This window comes from Falco punctatus (genome assembly GCF_963210335.1).
Source record: "Falco punctatus genome assembly, chromosome: 3".
NCBI classification, from domain to species: domain Eukaryota; kingdom Metazoa; phylum Chordata; class Aves; order Falconiformes; family Falconidae; genus Falco; species Falco punctatus.
Window position 1 is genome coordinate 13,967,467 of NC_137582.1, and position 18,277 is coordinate 13,985,743.

An 18,277-nucleotide genomic window follows, 5' to 3' on the forward strand; every position below is an offset into this window, starting at 1 on the left:
CCGGGCTCCAGCAGATGAGCGAATCGGTGTCGGGATCCTCCACCAGGGTCCACAGCTTGGTGAGGAAAGCGGGCACGTTACTGCCGCCGGGGCCGGCGCCTACCGCCGCCGCGCCAGGCCCCTCCATGGCGGCAGCCGCCGCTGCGCCCTGAGGGCCCGGCTGCAGGCCCCGGGGCAGGTCGCGGCGCGCCGGCGCCCCCCGCCCCCGGGAAGCCGCCGCCAGGTGGGGTTTGCGGCGGACCGAGGTGGGCGGGCGGCGCGGGGCTCAGTGCCGCCGGCGGCCGCCGCCGCGGGGCCGGGCCGCTGCCTGCGCACTGCAACCCCCGGGGCCCAGCATGGCCGCCGCCATCTTGGGACGCCTCCGAGACCGGGCCCCCGCGCGCGGCGCCGCGGCGCGCATGCGTAGCCCCGCCCCCTGTGCGCCGGGGACACGCCCCCAACTCGGGACGTCACTGTCGGCAACCCGCGCGCGTGCGCCCCCCCGGCCGGCGCCCCCGCCGCCGCGGCGGGCCTCCCCGCCTGCGCGTGCGCCGTCCCCCCGGCGCGACGGCGGCGTCTGCCCGCTCGGCCCGCGCGCAAGCGCAGTGCGCCGCCCCGCTCCCGCTGTGCGCATGCGCGCCGCGCCGAGTCACCTCTCCCCTTTGACCCCTCCTCAAATCCCCCCCCCATACCCCCCCTCCCCCCCCGCCGCCACTGGGAGCGCGGCTCCCCCTCCCCCCGCCCCTGCCCCGGTGCCGCCGCCTGGGCGCTGCTGGGTTTGGGCGGGGAACGGGGGCGGCGGGAAGGGGGGGCGGTGCCGTGACCTCTGACCTGCGCGCACGTGGTGCGCGGCGCGGCCGGCGGCGCACGCGGGGTCGCGGGACGGAGCCATGGAGCAGGTCGGGGCGCGCCTTGCCATGGTTACGGGGGCGGTGGGGCTCGGCCCGGTCCCGGGGGGCCCTGGCACTGCGGGGGGGTCCGGCCCGGTCCCGGCCTTCTTCCGGGGGTCCCGGCCCGGTCCCGGTGGCGCCTAGTGGGGCCCGGTCTTGTCCCCGGGGGATCCCTGGCACTGCGGGGAGGGGGGCCCGGCCCGGTCCCTGCCTTGTTCTGGGGGTCCCAGCCCGGTCCCGGTGGTGCCTAGTGGGGCCTGGCCTCGTCCCGAGGGGGCCCGGTCGGGGCCCTGGGTCCCTGGCATTGCAGGGGGGCCGGGCCGGGCCGTGCGGCCCCTCCGTGAGGCGAGGGCCGCTAACGCGCTCCCCTGGCCCGTTCCCTTCCAGCCGTGTCCTGCCGGGGAGAGCGAGGAGCTGACGGACAGCGAGGAGAGTGTCTACTCGGGGCTGGAGGACTCGGGCAGCGACAGCACCTCGGAGGAGGAGGAGGAGGAGGAGGAGGAGGAGGAAGGCCCCGGTGGCAGCTCGCCCCCCCGGACACACGTAAGAGCTGAGCGGCCTTTCCAGCCCCCAGACACGGCCTGGAAGGTCTCTTCGACCACCGAGAAACGCCGTTTCAGCGGGTGGGGGGTGAGGCCCGGCACCTCCCCACCTGCTTGGGGCCTCGGGGGAGCTGCCAGGGTCTGGTCCTGCCTCACAGATAAAGGCACATACAGGCAAATCCGTGCCGGTGAAGTGTGGTTTTCTCCCCTGACCCAGCCCCCATTTGTGTCTGGAGGAGGCGGAGGGGGTGTGAGGAAGGTCCTGGGCCCTGTGTTGGTGCCCCTGTGTTGGTACTCCCCATTTCTACGTTGTGGAGAGAAAGCAAAACCAAACTTGTGTGCGCAAACGGTAGCAGAGGTTGGTGGAAAAATTAATCTTTATTTACTCAAATTTATCTTGAGATAGTAACGTGCTGGGTACTTGGGGCACACCAGCCTTCTTCACTCATTAACAAAAGTTACCTTGTCGTTACACTGGCTGTCTGGGTCTGTGTATTTTTTTGAATGATGTCTAGAAGGTTTACCGAGGTCTGGAGTAGAAATTCAGTAGAAAGTTCCTTTAGAAACCTGCTCAGCAGTTGCACCAGACTGCCTCGGGCTGCGGGGGTTGCAGTTTGGCAGCTGTCCTGCTTGGGTTGTCTCCATCCACAGCCGCTTGTTCCCACCTGGATGCCATTGTCATGCTTCGACAGCTACTTGCAAATCCACGGCATGCGCCAGGCCCAGTGGCCTATCCAGCCCAGAAATCGCTCTGCAGAAGTGGGCTTTTTTTTGTTGTTGTGCTTTGCTTTTCAGAACAATCAGTCCCCTGCACCACGCAGGTGGTTTGGCTGGTAGCGTAGGTTTTCCTTGGCATTGTCTCTCCACTCTCTTTTGCCACACGGCTGTGTAAGCAGAAGGACACTTGCTTAAGCCAGGACTGACTGCTAGTGCATCGTGCGTCCGACACTCTCAGAGCTGGGGCTGGTTCTGCACCCGCCGCACCTGATTCTTCAGCCTTTTATTCAGTATCCAGGTGTCTGCAATGCTACAGGTCTGTAAAACGTATCTGCAGATATCAGGATCCATCATTGTCTTGTTGCAACCTGGGTCAAGCTGGACATGATGCTCTGCGCCATGCTGGCATGTTGCGTGCCTAAAGAAGAGCCACAGCGGTAACAGCAGCAGCTGAAGAGGTCTATGGGGGGGATGGATCCTGAACCCTCTTTCCATTGCTGCACGATATGTCCCTCTTTTGGCCTCGCCACTGCTTTGGGCAACGATAGCCTGTTGGGTTTTTTAGCAGCATCTCGATGAAGTCAGATTCCTGATTTCCTTTCTTGCTTGGTCTTCGGCCTTTGGGGTCTTTGCTGTGCAAAGACAATGGCACCTCGGCAGGAGGACAGGAGCTAGTGCCGATCCTGCCAGGCAGGAGCCCTGTGTGCTGCTGGGCTGCATGTGGAGAGAGTTACCCGACAGGCTGCAGCTGTCCTGAGCGGGAACATCAGAAACAAGGCAGAGACCTTGACTGGACTCCCTCTTGTTGGGGAAGGGCCCTGAAGGGGTTTCACATAGGGAAAAGGCATCAAACACATTGGACTGGGCCAGGAATTGCAGAACACTTTGGGTTGGAAGGGACCTTAAAGACCCCCCAGTCCCACCCATGGCCACGAGCAGGGACACCTCCCAGCAGACCAGGTTGCTCCCAGCCCCGTCCAGCCTGGCCTTGAGCTCCCAGGGATGGGGCACCCACAGCTGCTCTGGGCAGCCTGTGCCAGCGCCTCGCCGCCCTCACAGTAACAAATTTCTTCCTGATATCTGACCTGAATCTCCCCTCTTCCAGCTTAAAGCCGTTCCCCCCTGTCCCATTGCTACAGGCCCTTGTACAAAGCCCCTCCCCAGCTTTCTTGTGGGTCCCTTCAGGTACTGGGAGGTGCTCTAAGGTCTCCTCGGAGCCTTCTCTGCTCCAGGCTGAACCACCCCAACTCTCTCAGCCTGTCCCCGCAGGAGAGGTGCTCCAGCCCCCTGAGCATCTCTGTGGCCTCCTCTGGCCCCGCTCCCACAGGTCTGTGTCCTTTTTGTGCTGGGGGTCCCAGAGCTGTACACAGCGCTGCAGGTGGGGTCTCCCCATAGCGGAGCAGAGGGGCAGAACCTCCCCCTCGCCCTGCCGGCCACGCTGCTGGTGGTGCAGCCCAGGGCACGGTTGGGTTTGTGGGCTGCGAGCGCACGTTGCCGGGTGCTGTTGAGCTTTTTGTCCACCAGCACCGCCAAGTCCTTCTCCTCAGGGCTGCTCCCAACGCATTCTCTGCCCAGCCTGTGTCTGTGCTTGGGGTTGCCCCGACCCAGGTGCAGGACCTTGCCCTTGGCCTTGTTGAACTCCATGAGGTTCACACGCACCCACCTCTCAAGCCTGTCGTGGTCCCTCTGAATGACATCCCTTCTCTCCAGCGCGTCAGCCGCACCACACAGCTCAATGTCGTTGGCAAGCTTGCTGGGGCTGTGCTCAATCCTGCTGCCAGCAAAGGTGTTAAACAGCACTGGTCCCAGTGCGGCCCCCTGAGGAGCGGCGCTTGTCACCGGCCTCTGCTTGGACATTGAGCCATTGACCGCAATTCTGGGTGCAGCCACCCAGCCGACTCCTTGTCCACCGAGCGGTCCATCTGTCAAGTCCACATTCGCCAGTTTAGAGGCAAGGATGTCGTGCGGGGACAGTGTCAGATGCTTTGCAGAGCTCCAGGTAGATGACATCAGTTGCGTTTCCCTCGTCCACCAACACTGTAGCCCCAGCATAGAAGGCCACCAGATTTATCAGGCACAACTTGCCGTTAGCGAAGCCAATGACCTCCTTATTTTCCGTGTGCCTTATGACAGCTTCCAGGAGGATCTGCTCTGTGATCTTGCCAGGCACGGAGGTGAGACTGACCAACCGTAGTTCCCCAGGTCTTCCTTATTTCCCTTTCTGAAAATTGGGGTTACGTTCCCCTTTTGCAGTCAGTGGGAGCTTCACCAGATTGCCACGACGTCTCAATTACTCTGGACATTGTGTCTGTCATTGTAGAGAGCAAATAACTTGTTGTGGGGGAAGGAGCAGAAGGTACAGAGCAAACCGTTGGTGTGAGAGCACCGAAAGTGTAAGGTTGTCTTGGGAGCCGGAGGGGCTGGGAGCATTTGGGGCAGCTCTGGGGCCGCAGGCTCGCAATGCCTCTGGAGGGACGGCCGCAAAGCGGTCGTACCCTGTGGGCAGCTTTAATGTTTTCCGATTCATGGCTCTAGTTCCAGCTGTGTGTGAAAAGACTTACAGCCTTCAGTCCCGTTCTGCAGTTTTTGGCCCCTTAACCTCAGCTGTTCAGTGCCATCAAGAATGTCCTATTCATATAATACGTTCATATTTAAAAATGGATTTAGAGCTTTGGGACAAGAATGAAGAGAAATAGCTTCTCATTAGAAAATATTTTACTTGCTAGCATTGAAGAACTGTTTATTTGCCTTGGGTGGATGTGTTTAATTTTGAATGAGATTTCCCAAATTCTGGTCTCTTAATTGCAGACTCTTAAAATCTTTGCTTGCTATAGATCAGCTCTCCAGTAGGCAATTCTGCTTAATTTACTAGGAATTAGTTGTGAAAACATTATTAAAAGGAAAGCTAAAATTTTTCTTGGGTTGGTTGTGATGGCAAAACCTGCTTGGGGAATTGTTTTTTACTATCTTTATAAGATAAGAGGATTGACTGGGGGCATCTATGACTGCAGCTAAGTGCTTGTCAAGTGTCGGATCTGCCGTTAGCGTGACGGGTAAGAAACTGAGACCCGCTGCAGGTTGTGAGTTGCCACAGTGCAGTCTTCTCTGCCGTGGGAGCAGTGGGGCAGCAGGAGGATCTGCTCACGAGACCTTGCTCTCACTCTCACTGGTATTTGTGGTATTAGCTTGCGCTGGCTCTTTGGTCCATGCCCTTGACCTGGCCCGTGCACCCATTGCCTCCCCTGCTGCCCTAAGCACCCACTTTATTTATTTATTTTTAAATTTTGTTTAGTTTGCTGTGCTCTGTAGGAGTGGCTTAGCTGAAGTGATGTACAAACCCTATGCAGTCTTCAGACACCACCAAAGAAGTTTTTATTCTGGCAGGGTAGAATTGTTGGGTTCTTAGTTACAGGAACATGAGAAAGAGAAGAAAAGGACTCCAAAAATAAACACAGGCTCTGAGTGTCCTTGATGTTAATCCGTGGCTTTGGCTGCTCGTTAGGATCTCCTCCAAGCTGTGTTCCCTGTAAAGGAAGACAGGATGCTGCTACCCTGGGCTGTGCTCCTAAATTACCCTGAAGAGACCTTGTGGGAGTTTAATCCCTGTGAGAGGGGAAATGGTTTGATTTGTACTTCTGGCAGCAGCCTTTTCAGAAGGGAGCTCATCCCTGCTCCTTTGGGGGTGGATTTTAATGCTTGCCTGAAGGGTTATAGCCAGTTCTTAGATGTTTTCTTTTTGTTTGGTGGGTTGGTGTGGGGACTTTGGCACTCCTGGGGGTGTTGCTGAATGATGGTTTGTGCTCTGCCTGTGAACAGGTATCTCTGAAGAGCAGGCATCTCTGGAGGCCGGTCTCTTCTGCTTTCGTTTAACTTGTTCTCTGAAATGTAATGGATTTTTAGCCCTAAGCTTAAAATATGTTGCAAATTATACGGCATTCATTTCCAACACAGTGTAGCACTGTCGGGGACATGATGTGTAAGTGCCAAAAGCAGCCGTCAGCTGTAATGCAGAGCTGTCGTTATTAAGTGTGGTGGTGAGAGCCCCCAGTTCTTCCTGCTCCTTGCAGTTAGGTAATAAAGTGCAAATACAGAGCGCGGACCCTCCCTGGCAGCTTCTCTGAAGCAGTGTTTTCACAGCAGACTAACGAACTTTGCAGTCAGCAGCTTCTCTGAAGGCTGCCAGAGTGGAGATGTTTCCCATCTCCAGCCTTGCCCTCTCTCTTTTGGTTCTGCCGCGTCTCAGGAGATGCTGCCTTGAGCCAGGTCACCTCGCCGGCGTGACCGGGAGCTCTCTTTCCTCCTGCTGAGGTAGTTTCCTTTCCACAAGGAACACAAGGTGAGCAGGTTGAACGGGCTCCCCAGGGAGTGTGTCATGAGCCGAGCCGGCACACGGGGAGCCTCGAGAGGAGGGTGGGAGGTAAAGACTACTTTTCAGCACCAGAGGTGGTAGATCAGCTTACCCCCTCTTAGGCACTCAGGCCTGATTTTTACAGCCCTCTTGCATGTTTTGCTGAGCACGCTCGTTCTTGCTGTCCCCGTTTTTCAAAACCAGGCCTTGTTCTGCCTCGTGAAAATTTACTCTGAACCTGCCTTTAGACCTCCCAGCTGATGCCGGTTTGCTCCAATGTCACTTGTGCCTTGCTGGCAGTGTGGACACCTTAGCTGGTGCCAGAGAAGCCTCCTGCTCCCCCACATCGGATTTTCAGCCTCGCTGTTAAAGACGACTTTGTTCTCTGGTAACGGCCTGTCACTGTGCACATCACTCGAGCCAGGCTCCGGAGGGCTTTTGGAGGGTCTTGTGCCTGTCCTGGGTCTCTTGCTTTCCGTATCTCCTGGCTGTTCAGCAAGTTAACCGAGTTTGGGGAGGACTCCCAAGCTGCTGCTTCCAGAGGCTTCTGGACTATGCGCGGGGAGAGCTACATGCGTCGGCTGAATGCATACGGCACTTCATAATCAACAGGAGGGTCTCCTGCTCTGCCAGAGAAATGCAGAGAGCATCAGGGAGCTCATGGAGAAAGATGGTGTGTGGATGGAGAAGGGAAGCTTACAGATGTTCTCTGATTACACTGAGGCTTCCTGCTGAGAGACCAGACAGCAAGGAGCCTTGCTTGCTCAGGTTGCCAGAGCTTTTCTGTAGACTCAGCGTCATGGTCCTCCCAGAGAGGCCTGTCTGGGGCTCCAGGAAGAGGTGGGAGCTCTGACCCGCGGACAGAGAGGACACTGCTCATGTCGCACCTCACAGCGATGGGTTGTGGCATTGTTCTGCCAACTGACTCCTTTAATTGTGGCCTCTCGCTGCTTCCATAAAACCTGTGGTAGTCTCCTGGTGGAAGTCGATGGTTTGGAGGGTGCTGAAGCCAAGCCGATGCTCTTTGGCTGCTCTGGTCTTCGTCTTTCCTGCTCCATCTGTGGAATCAGTGGCTCAGGCAAGGGAGAAATGCTTTAGACGCAGAGGGGGGTGTTGCTGCTCTCTGAACATTTCAGTGTTTGAAATGCTCTTGCTGGAAGTTTGTATTTTTATCACGTGAGGTATTCCAGTTTGTGATGGTTGTGTTTGACCAGCCTGGAGAAGCGATGGGAAGACTGACAGCTCCTGAGACAGCAAAACGCAAAACAGTTTAGGATGTGTTGCTCTGTTTGCAGAATTTGAGTGTAGATGATGGTGGGATGATAAAGTGCCTCTCCAGAGCTGCACACCTTCTCACGATCCTGGTGGTTTTCTGCAGCTCTCCCCAAAAAGATGCTTTGGGGAAGTTGGAATGTAAGAATTCTTGTCTTTGGGGCTTAAAAAGCCCACAGAGGAGTAAAAGCAGGCTCTCCTGAGGACAGAAGAGAGATGTACTGAACTGTGAGCCAGTGCTGGCGCCTCAGCCTGTGGAGAAGTGTTAATCTGGTCTGAGCAACAAGGTGCTGAACTGAGTTGTGCTGTCCCAGCTCCCTTTGGGATCCAGGAGTGAGAAAGGCCACTGCTTCCACCACCTGCCTGTCAGCAGATTGCAAAGCCCCGTTCTTAGTGCCTCTCTAGCTCGCAGGGCTCTGTAAATATTAGGCTGTCCTTGTCGGATTAGATTTCCTCTTAATGACTTCCAGCGTTCTGACAAGCTGTGCTTTCTTCCTTGGCAGCCCCAGTGCTGAGCTGAGCCGTCCGACTGCTCTCAGAGCCCCTGGGGAAAAGCCCGGTGGCCTGCGGTTGAAGGCCAGGCTGAAATGTTTATTTGCTGCTTTTATAATCCAGGAAGCCCCTTCAGTGCTGCTCTGTCGGAGAGTCCTTGCTGTGGCACTGAGCGCCTGAAGCAGATCTGTCCTGTGCTGGGTGTAGGGGAGGCAGTGCTGGTGCAGCCAGAGCCTCTTAACTCTTCTCCTCTTGCAGCGACTGCACCCGGAGACCTTGTCTTGCTCTCATCCGCTCCGCTGCACAGCTCAGAGCATCCTCACAGGGCTCTGGGCTGCAGTACCGCATCCAGCTCCTCTCTGCTTCTCCATCAGCACCCGTCAGTAAGCCTGTGCTCATTCTCCTCCTTCTCGGTGGCCCCATGCTGCCTCCAGCTCAGCACCACGCAGCCACAGCAGCAGGACACAGACGTCTGGGGCTGATGGAGTCTCATCAGTAAGTGTGTGTGCGGGGACTGGACAGAGGAGCCCCTTGGTTCAGTTCTCTCTAGCCCTGCATCGCTTTTTCTCCTCTCCTCCGGATTAATTTGTACTCCTGTTTGCCACAGCAGTCTGCAATAAAAAAGCAGCTGACAAATTCTTTTGTGCAGAGCCTTCTTGCCTGTTGGCCCCAGGGGTGTGTTTCTAGTAGTCATGGAAGGAAGGAAGCAAGCCCATGTTCATGCTAGCAGCAGCTCACGGCATCGGTGGAAGCACTGCGTGACGTGTCTGCAGTGCCTTGCTAAGGCACCATACCAGGAAAGAGCGGCAGATCTTGGCATCCCCAGTCTGCTGTGCTGACCCCTGCCCCAGCCTGTGCCGGTATTACCGGGGTGCAGAGGGCTGTGCTCAGCTGTGAGCTTCATCAGGGCTTCGTGCTCCCAGGGGTGACAAGCCAGCTTTCACACAGACAGCGCTATGCCCTCCGGACAGAAGCTGTGCAGAGGAAAGCTGAGGTGATAAACGGCAAACCTGCTGAATCTGCCTGGCACTCTGGCAAGCTGTCTCTGTCCTGAGATGTGTTAGTTCTTGAGTCTGGCATGTGAGCGAGACTCTCCCCATGTCAGGCTTCGTCTTTCTGTGCTGTTAGCAGTTCTGTCAGCCCCATGAAGTGGAACAAATTGATGTTTGCCCACGGGGTGAAAAATTTCGGGCTCGTTACTTGCACTGACGGTCTTAGTGTGAGTTACCTCTCCCCACCCTCAGGACTTCAACTCTCGCAGCCATGCATCTTTCAGAGATACAACAGGCTGCCCGATCAACACATCGGTACTAGAAGACAGTGATGTGTAGAGCCAGGTAATAAAAGAGTTAGCAGCAGATGACTTCTTCAAAGCACTGCACGTGACATGGCCTCCGAGGTTGTTCCCTCGTTTTACAGTGGTTAATGAAACGAGGCTTGACCTGGTAGAAGCGAGGCAACATCCACCCTGCCAAGGGCACCAGGACGTGGAAAGCTTACTTTGTCTCCGACTGCAAGGGGGGCCTGCTGTCAGTGTTGGCCCGATGTCACTTGGTTTGTCCTACGGGGAGGATCCCCGCGAGTTCCTCCTGGGCTCCCAGCCACAGGCGTGTTCCAGAGGCTGCCGTTCGGATAGCTGCTTGCACAGGCTCAGTTTTGCATAGTCCTGGTTCTGCGAGGCTGGTTGAGCCAGGTGGTTTGTGCTGGCCCTGGTAGAAGCCACTTTACTTCTCCAGTCTGGAAGGCGTCAATTTGGGTCTTCTTACATCTAAGCTCAAACTTGAGGCGTGCATGTGTGTTCACTTAGCAGCAGGCTGTGATTGCTTGAGATGCCGTCTTGCATCTTGCTTGCAAGAGGCTGCCTGAGAGCAGAAACCTCTTCAAACGCAACAGCTGCTAATGAGGTAAACATGCATTTTAAGTGCTTAAACTGCCACTAGGCTTAGCCAGTCTGACTGGCTTGTCGGGACCTGAGACCCCACTCACCAGAAGGAATTATGTGGCTTCACCTTAGCTTTCTCCACAAGCTTAGCGTGTTGTTGATCCCTAAATCAGCAGCGGTTGGTGTAGAGGCACTGGAACAGCTGGAGGTGCTGCGGGTTGGTGTTTACCTGTGTTGAGGGGAGGTGGAGGAGGGCAGGTCCTAGGGAGCAGCTCCCACAAGTACACTGTAGCTCACGTGGCTGTGAATTTGGGTAACCTCTTGGTAGTCCTGCTGCAAGCTGGATTGCTGCTGCTCCTTTACATGTCATTTTCCTGTGTGTAAAACTTGAGTTTGCAGTTGGTTTGCCTCACAGGGTGCGCAGAGCAACTGACAACATTAGGCCCAAGAACCATCTTATAGAATTGTTTAGCTTGGAAAAGACCTTAACACCATCGAGTCCGACTGTTAACCTGGCACTGCCAAGCCCACCACTAAACCATGTCCCCGGGCATCACTTCTGCATGTCTTTTAAACACCCCCCAGGGATGGTGGCTCCACCACCTCCCTGGGCAGCCTGTTCCAGTGCTGGACGACCCTTTCGGTGAAGGAACTTTTCCCAATACGCAATCTAAACCTCTCCTGGCACAGCCTGAGGCCGTTCCCTCCTGTCCTGTCATTTGTTATCTGGGTGAAGAGACCGTCCCCACCTTGCTACAGCCCCCCTGCAGGCAGGTGTAGGGAGCGATCAGGTCCCCCCAAGCCTCCTCTTCCCCAGGCTGAGCACCCCCAGTTCCCTCAGTTGCCCCTCATCAGACTTGTGCTCCAGCCCCTTCCCCAGCCCTGTTGCCCATCTCTGGACACACTCCAGCCCCTCTACATCCCCCTTGGAGTCAGGGGCCCAAGACTGAACCCAGGATTCAAGGTGCGGCCCCACCAGCACCGAGTACAGGGGGGCGATCACTGCCTGGTCCTGCTGGCCACGCCGTTTTGGATATGAGCCAGGATGCCATTGTCTACTTGGGCCGCCTGGGCACACTGCTGGCTATATTCAGCTGGCCACAGACCAGCCCCCCAGGCCCTTTCCCCTCCCCGGCCAGCTTCCCAGCTGCGCTGCCCTAAGCCTGCAGCGCTGCCTGGGGCTGCTGTGACCCACGGGCAGGGCCCAGCAGTGAGCCTTGAACCTCATACAGCTGGCCTCAACCCATCGGTCCGACCTGCCCAGATCCTTCTGTAGAGCCTTCCTGCCCTCCAGCACATCAGTGCTCCCACCCAGCTTGGTGTCATCTGCAAACTGCCTGAGGGTGCACTCGATCCCCTTGTCCAGATCATCGATAAAAGATACTGAACAGAACCGGCCCCAGCACGGAGCCCTGGGGAACGGCACGTGTGACCAGCCGCCAGCGGGATGTCACTCCATTCCCCACCACCTCTGGGCCTGGCCACCCAGCCAGCTTCTAATCCAGTGCAGAGCACACCTGTCCCAGCCACGAGCAGCCAGTTTCTCCAGGAGATGCTGTGGGAGATGGTGTCAAAGGCTTTACTGAAGTCTAGGTGGACAACATCCACAGCCTTTCCCTCATCCACTAAGCGGGTCGCTTTGTCATAGAAGATCTGGTTCATCAAGCAGGCCCTGCCTTTCATGAACCTGTTCTGGCTGGGTCTGATCACCTGGTTGTCCTGTGCATGCCACATGGAATTGTGGAACCATGTTCGTAGGTTGGAAAAGACCTTTGAGATCATAGAGTCCAACCGTTAACTCGGCACTGTGAAGTCCATCACTAAACCATGTTGCTAAGCACTACATCTACACGTTTTTCAAATGCCTCCATGGATGGTGATTCTACCACCTCCCTGGGCAGCCCTGGTCCAATGCTTCACCACCCTTTTGGTGAAAATTTTTTTCCTAAAAATAATGGCACTCAAGATGATCTGCTCCCTAACCTTCCCCAGCACCAAGGTCAGGCTAACAGGCCCATAGTTCTCTGGATCCTCCTTCTTGTAGATGGGCATTACGTTTGTTAACCCCAGTTTTCTGGCACCTCCCCAGTTAGCCAGGACTGCTGGTAAATGATGGAGAGTGGCTTGGTGAGCACTTCTGCCAGCTCCCTCAGTGCCCTTGGTTGGATCCCACCGGCCCCATAGACTCATGTCTGAGCGGCGCAGCAGGTCGCTAACCATTTTCCTTGGGTTGCGGGGGCTTCATCCTGCTCCCCATCTTCCCGCTCAGGGTGCTGGGTACCTGGAGAACAACTGGTCTTACCATTAAAAACTGAGGCAAAGAAGGCATCAAGTACCTCAGCCTTTTCCTCATCCTTTGTCACTGTGTTTCTCCCTGCATCTGGTAAAGGATGGTGATTCTCCTTAGCCCTCCTGTTGTTGCTAATGTACATATAGAAACATTTTTTTATTATCTTTTACGACAGTAGCCAGATTAAGTTCTAGCAGGGCTTTTGCCCTTCTAATTTTCTCCTTGTGTAACCTCATGACATCCTTGTAGTCCTCCCAAGTTGCCTGCCCCTTCTTCAAAAGGTCATAAACTCTCCCTTTTTTGTTTTTTTTTCCTGAGTTCTGCCAAAACTCTGTTGAGCCTGGCCAGTTGCCTTCCCCTCCGGCTCATCTTTTGGCACATCTTGCTTCAGCAAAGGAAGAGATGACGTATGTGTGTGTTGGTTCCTTGCTTTTCCCCACCTTGACCATGCAAGGTCTGGACTTGGCACGGCAGAGCAAGGTTCTCTCTCTACTTGTGTGCACATCCCGGCATCTGGTAAAGCTGAGAGAGAAACCTTGCAGCCCCTCCTGAGCGTGAGGGGTGGTCGCTTTGGCCTGCAAGAAGTGATGCTGGTACCACAGCTCCTGCGCCCATCTGCTTTAGGGCTGCTTCCATGTTAGGGTCTGTTACCTGTTACGTGCTCCAGGCCTGACTAGCACATCTGGGCTTGCTGCTGCCCATCCTACCCCTTGCCAATTTGGCTACCCCTTGGCACAGCTCTGTCTTTGCAGCAGCAGCACCCAGCTGCTGCACCCCCTTCCTCCAGCTGTCCTGCCGCTGTGGCTCCGCCGAGGAAATTCTGCTCTGCTGTAGCTGGGGATTGCTGGGGTGGCAGGGACCTTTCTCCCTTCCTGCTGGAAAATTGCAAGCCAGGAGTTTCTGATCTTTTCTCCACAACCAAGGAGGAACTGCGTGGGAGCACTTTGAGAACTTTGTGGTGGGAGGCAAGCAGGTTTTGCTTAGGGGAAGGGGAGCCAAAGGAGATGCTGGTGTTTTAATCTGGCTTCCAGTGGCTATTGGTTTGAGGAGGAAAAGGAGGATCTAACTGGGCCATTAACATGTTCTGGTGCTTATTTTACTGACTAGCAAATGCAGCAGGGGACGGTTCCCTTGCCGATTCAGCTAGTCCAGGCAGCTGCTGAACAGCCTGCCCAGCTGGGCTTCCAAGGCTCCCCAGTATGGATGTCGTAGCAGTGATAGCTGAAGGAAATAGGCAGAGGTGGTATCTTTTATTACGCACGTTTCTCCAGCTGGAGGACGTAGTAGAGCTTTGGGATAGACAAGCCTTGTTCAGTTCTGCTTCTCTTTCGCGCCTCAGGGCCTTGTGTTTCTGAAAGCATATTTCCTTTCTCTAATTTATAACTAACGATACTGCCTCTCCTTAGCAGCTTTGCTGTCATAAGACTGTCTATGCAGTCAGGTATGTGGTGCGCTTTTTTTTGCAGTGGAAGTGGGGAGAACTGGCTCTGCCCGTGCTGCAAAGCTGGTTTCTCAGCCCGGCCAAGGCGCAGGGAGGCTCGTGTGGCTCAGCAGCATAGCACTTGCGTCCGACCACATGTGGTTTGCCTGCCATCCTGCGTGCCTTTTTGATGCCATAAAGTAGAACGCTCTGAGGATGTGGCTCTCCTCAAAGCCTGCTGGCAGTATTCTGCCTCTCCCTTTTGCCTGTCAGGTTTGTGTTTTACTTTCGCTTAATCCTTTATTATTTTTTTTTTCTAGTTCCTCTGAACTCTTCTGTTGAATTTGCTTGTTGGAGGTCGGGGTAGAGGAACCCCAGCTGATCTGCACGTGGGAAGCAGAGGGTGGATTTGGAGGGAGGGTGGTTACAGGTCTCACTGGTGTGGGAGGCTTTGGTCTTTCTTCCCTTACCCCCTCGTTAGAGCTAAACCTGTTCTCACATCCCGTCTGTGACGCTGAAACCCACCAGCCACCCCAGGTCTCCCCTTCAGCGACCAAAACTGCCAGAACTGGGGTCTGGCGATGGCTGTCGTTGATGCTTAGCACTGCCTTGCTCCCCGCTGAGCCGAGGTCTGGGGGTGTCAGCTCCTGCACCCCCAGCTGCCGTGGATGCCAAGGCAAGGGGGGCAGGTGGCCCTCGTCCCCCAGCCCGGGGGTTGCCGGCAGGGCAATTTTGAGGGGCTTCGCAGGGTTTGGCGGCACGGCCGGCATTGCTTGCCGCCCTCTGGTGGAACCGGCCTTTCTGCTCGGGCTGCCGGGGCGGCCTAGCACAGCTCTGGCTTCATTTCTGAATCTGCACGCAGCCCCCTGGGAAGCTAAGGGGACCAGCCTGTCCCTGCCTGCCCGGCTGGCCGGGACCCAGGCAGGCCGATACCCAGCTGCGGGGCCAAAAAGCCTTTGCACGCATCGAGGTAAGTGCCCCTGGAAGACGCAGAGAGATGTTGGCGATAAGCCTGCAAGAGGAGTGAACGGTGACTGCACTCTCCGGCGACCAGGTCTGCTGGCCCCTCCGCTCCTGGTACCTTTTGCTGATCCTGAAGCCCCCTTAGAGCCCTGCCTGGTTCAGACAGATTGTTTTGGTTTTGCTGGTAAAGTGGTTTCAGTGTTCAGTGTGAGTTCACTCTTTCCCACGTGGGCTTTAGTCAAGTATTATAGGGTGCTGGGGGTGTGATTGGCGTCCTAGCTGAAGTCTGTCTTATTTTCCTGGCGAAGCTTTCTTGCAGGGTTTGAACCTGGCAGTAGACATGCCTGATCCCTGAATGCTGGTCTGCAGACGTGCCAGCCAGGGTGAATCTCCTGCAGGAATCCTGGATAGGATCCTGGCTTGTACCAGCTCTCAGAGTAAACTCGGGACCCGGGAGCCCGTGGGCCTCTGTTTTCCTTCCTAAGGGCATGGATGAGAGACTGAGCATCGCCGGGGTGAGAGCAGGAGTGGTGGAGTGACTGTGTGCCACCTGCTGGCACGGCCTTCGCTCTTGAGGGCACTGGCAGCTGGTAGCACCAACCACCCAGATTTGCGGCACAGGATCTTTCTGCAGTCTCATCGTGGCAGTGGAGAGAGGGGGGAAATGAGGGAAAGATGGAAACTCAAGTCCAAAGCCATTTTAGCGCCAAAAGCCTGGGAAAAAACTTATCTCCAATCGCCCTTTTTAAAAATTTTTTAATAAAGCCTTTTGTTTTTGCAGTAATCTCATCCTCTTGCCGGCCCAGTATTTTCCAGGCTCTCTCCCACCCCTCTCCCTACGGCTCGGGGGAGCTGCGCTGGTGTGTACGTACAGCAGAAGGTGATCACACACTGTGTGGATTTTACTGCTCCCGCGAGGGACGTTTTCTGGGGCTGTTTTTCCGATTATTTCACTGAATCCTCCCGTAAACCTGATCTAGCCAGGGTCCCCATTCTCCCCCTACCCCCACTCCGAGTGGTGCGCGGGGGGAGAGAGAATCTCTTTTCCAGGGAAGGATCTGTAGCCTATTCGGCACCCACACAGCAGGTCAGCGAGTGGGCGAAGTCTGATGTTCGGTGCTGTCTGATTACCCGTGTCTGCGCAGGGAGTTAGCTCCTGCCCGAGGCATGCCCCGTGGGTTGCATCTGCGATGGGAGGAGAACGTGTGGCCCATGGGCCCCGCAGCAGGACAAGCTCTACTTCGGTGCAGGAGGTGTCCTGCCCGCTGTGGGTGCTGGCGTGGAAAAAAATTGGGATAACCCAAGTAACAGAGGCTGCGTTCAGCTCCCTCTTAATAAGGCTGGTGCCATCACTCCTGACAGGTAACCTCAGCTGGACACATGAGGCACGGCATGTAGTACGTGTGATGGTGCAAGTCTCTTAATGTGGTGACGTTGCCACCTTGGGGGCTGTGTCTGCAGCCTGTTCCTGCCCTGTTCTCTACCCAGGTCTCTTCCAAAGAGGTTCAGAGTGGCTCCAAACATGCACATTACTTCAAAATTCACCAGATTATGCAGGTGAGACCGTTGTGTGGTTTACCCAATCTCAAACACTTTGTCCAGCAGCTCTGGAGTCCTGAGTGCTGACGTGGTGGAGCCCATTGGATAGGCAGGACCTTTGCTGAAGTTCACCACTGGGACAAGCCTGCCTTTACACTAGCGTCGTGGGACGCACCACCACTCCCCTGCACTTGTCCTGACAGCTAGAGAGCATGGAGCTCATGGGTCTGTCCTTACTTGAGAGATCCCAGGCTCTGGGGTCTGGGGGAGATCTGCCTTTCAGAGAGACCTTTATGGGCAGGAGAGGATGGCTGGCAGGCATCTTGTGAAGTTCAAGGGTGATAAATGTGAAGTCCTGCAACTGGGACAGAATAATCCTGTGCAAGTGGGGCTGAATGCCAAGGAGCAGCTCTGGAGGAAAGGACCTGGGCATCCTGGGGACAGCCTGGAAGTCACCAGGTGTCCCGAGCAGCACTGACCGACCACATCTTGGGCTGTACTGGCAGGAGCACAGCTGGCAGTCAGGGATGGGGTCCTTCACCTTTCTTAGGCACTTGAGACTATCTGGGCTTGGGGTGCAGTCTGGGGCTCCCCAGTAGAACACAGTGGGGAACACAGGCGGGAATGAGTCCAGTGGAGGGCACTGAGATGGTCAGGGCTGGAGTGTGGGACACAAGAGGGTCTGCAAGCTTCTTCAGGCAGGAGAAGGGACAAAGGGAGATCCCATTGCTGTCTGCAGCTTCATGAGGGAGTGCGGAGGAGATGGAGCCAGGCCCTCGTGATGCCTGGGGTGGAGGGAGAGGCAGCGGGGACGAGGTGCAGCAGGGTTGAACTTGAGGAGTGCTTTTGCCCACGGGAGCAGTGTGGCCCTGGAACAGGACCCAGTGAGGTGGTGAGATCTCTGTCCTTGAATATACTCAAAGCTTGACCAGACAGGATGCCAAGCATCTTGACCTAACTTCGAAGTGAGCTCTGCTTTGAGCAGGAGGTTGGATTAGGGACCTCCAGAGGACCTTTCTGGCATAATTTTTTCTGCTTCCATGATCTGAGTTTGTGTGGTTTCTGATGCACGCCTTACCTCTGAGCCTGGAGCCGCGCTGGCACCTCATCCATGGCTGTTTATGATCTGACTGATGCTCAGAGGAAACCGTGTTGCTGGGAAATCCTTCCCTCATTCTGCCTGTCCTTGCAGGTTGGGTCGTTGCACCTTCTGCCCTGGCTGTGTCTTTGTGTGGCCTCAGTGGCGTGGAGCTCCAGGGGAAAAGAGAGACAGAGAACCTTGACATATCTCTGGAAGGTGACTGGGATATGGAAGCTCCAGAGGGAGGATAATTTTGGGTGCAATGAGTGAGAATGCAATTCCTGTGCGAGCTAAGCGGCTGCCAGAGAGCTTCTTGGGCAGCCTGTCCTCAGTAGAGAGGTGATTGACTTTCTCTTTTTTCAGTCCCAGGTGGATGTAAGCATACGCTGCTTAATGAGCCCTTTCCTTCCTTCCTTCCTTCCTTCCTTCCTTCCTTCCTTCCTTCCTTCCTTCCTTCCTTCCTTCCTTCCTTCCTTCCTTCCTTCCTTCCTTCCTTCCTTCCTTCCTTCCTTCCTTCCTTCCCTTTGTAATGTGGTGTCCCAGAGGACCTCCGAGTGAGAGGTTGTACTGCACAGTGCTGTCCAGGTTGGGGCATGAAGTGCTTTGTGGTGATCTCAGACCTGGAAGCAAACTAGATGTAGGTGGCAGCTTCAGATTTCATTGCCCAGCTAAGGTCTCTGATGTTGTGAACACAAAAATACATGGATTCACGTGATGGGATCTTACTAAGCTATTTTTTTCTGTCTTTCAGGCCAAAGGGGCTCCCAGGAAGAGCAAAATCTTGGAGGATGATTCATCATTGAAGGAAAACAAGGATCTGCTTCCTCAGGATGAATATGAAGAAGACAGCTCAGATGAAGAG

General features: G+C 55.7%; 2 protein-coding genes across 5 annotated transcripts in view; one reads left to right on the forward strand and one right to left on the reverse strand.

Moving 5' to 3' along the window:
- Positions 1–397, reverse strand: part of HSF1 (heat shock transcription factor 1) — a 72,436-nt gene extending 72,039 nt beyond the window's left edge. For 3 of the 4 annotated variants that reach the window (XM_080381697.1, XM_080381696.1, XM_080381695.1), the window contains exon 1: positions 2–285. In XM_080381697.1, the coding sequence (XP_080237823.1) occupies positions 2–127 (126 nt within the window). In that variant the 5' untranslated portion in view covers positions 128–285. Of the gene's footprint in view, position 1 lies in introns of all 4 variants that reach the window. The other variant, XM_080381698.1, reaches the window with a different exon arrangement.
- A 259-nt stretch (positions 398–656) lies between these two features.
- BOP1 (BOP1 ribosomal biogenesis factor) overlaps positions 657–18,277 on the forward strand; it is a 69,931-nt gene continuing 52,310 nt past the window's right edge. The window contains exons 1-3 of the mRNA XM_080381682.1: positions 657–878; positions 1,257–1,412; positions 18,167–18,277. Coding sequence (XP_080237808.1) covers positions 870–878; positions 1,257–1,412; positions 18,167–18,277 — 276 coding nt within the window. The 5' untranslated portion in view covers positions 657–869. The remainder of the gene's footprint in view (positions 879–1,256; positions 1,413–18,166) is intronic.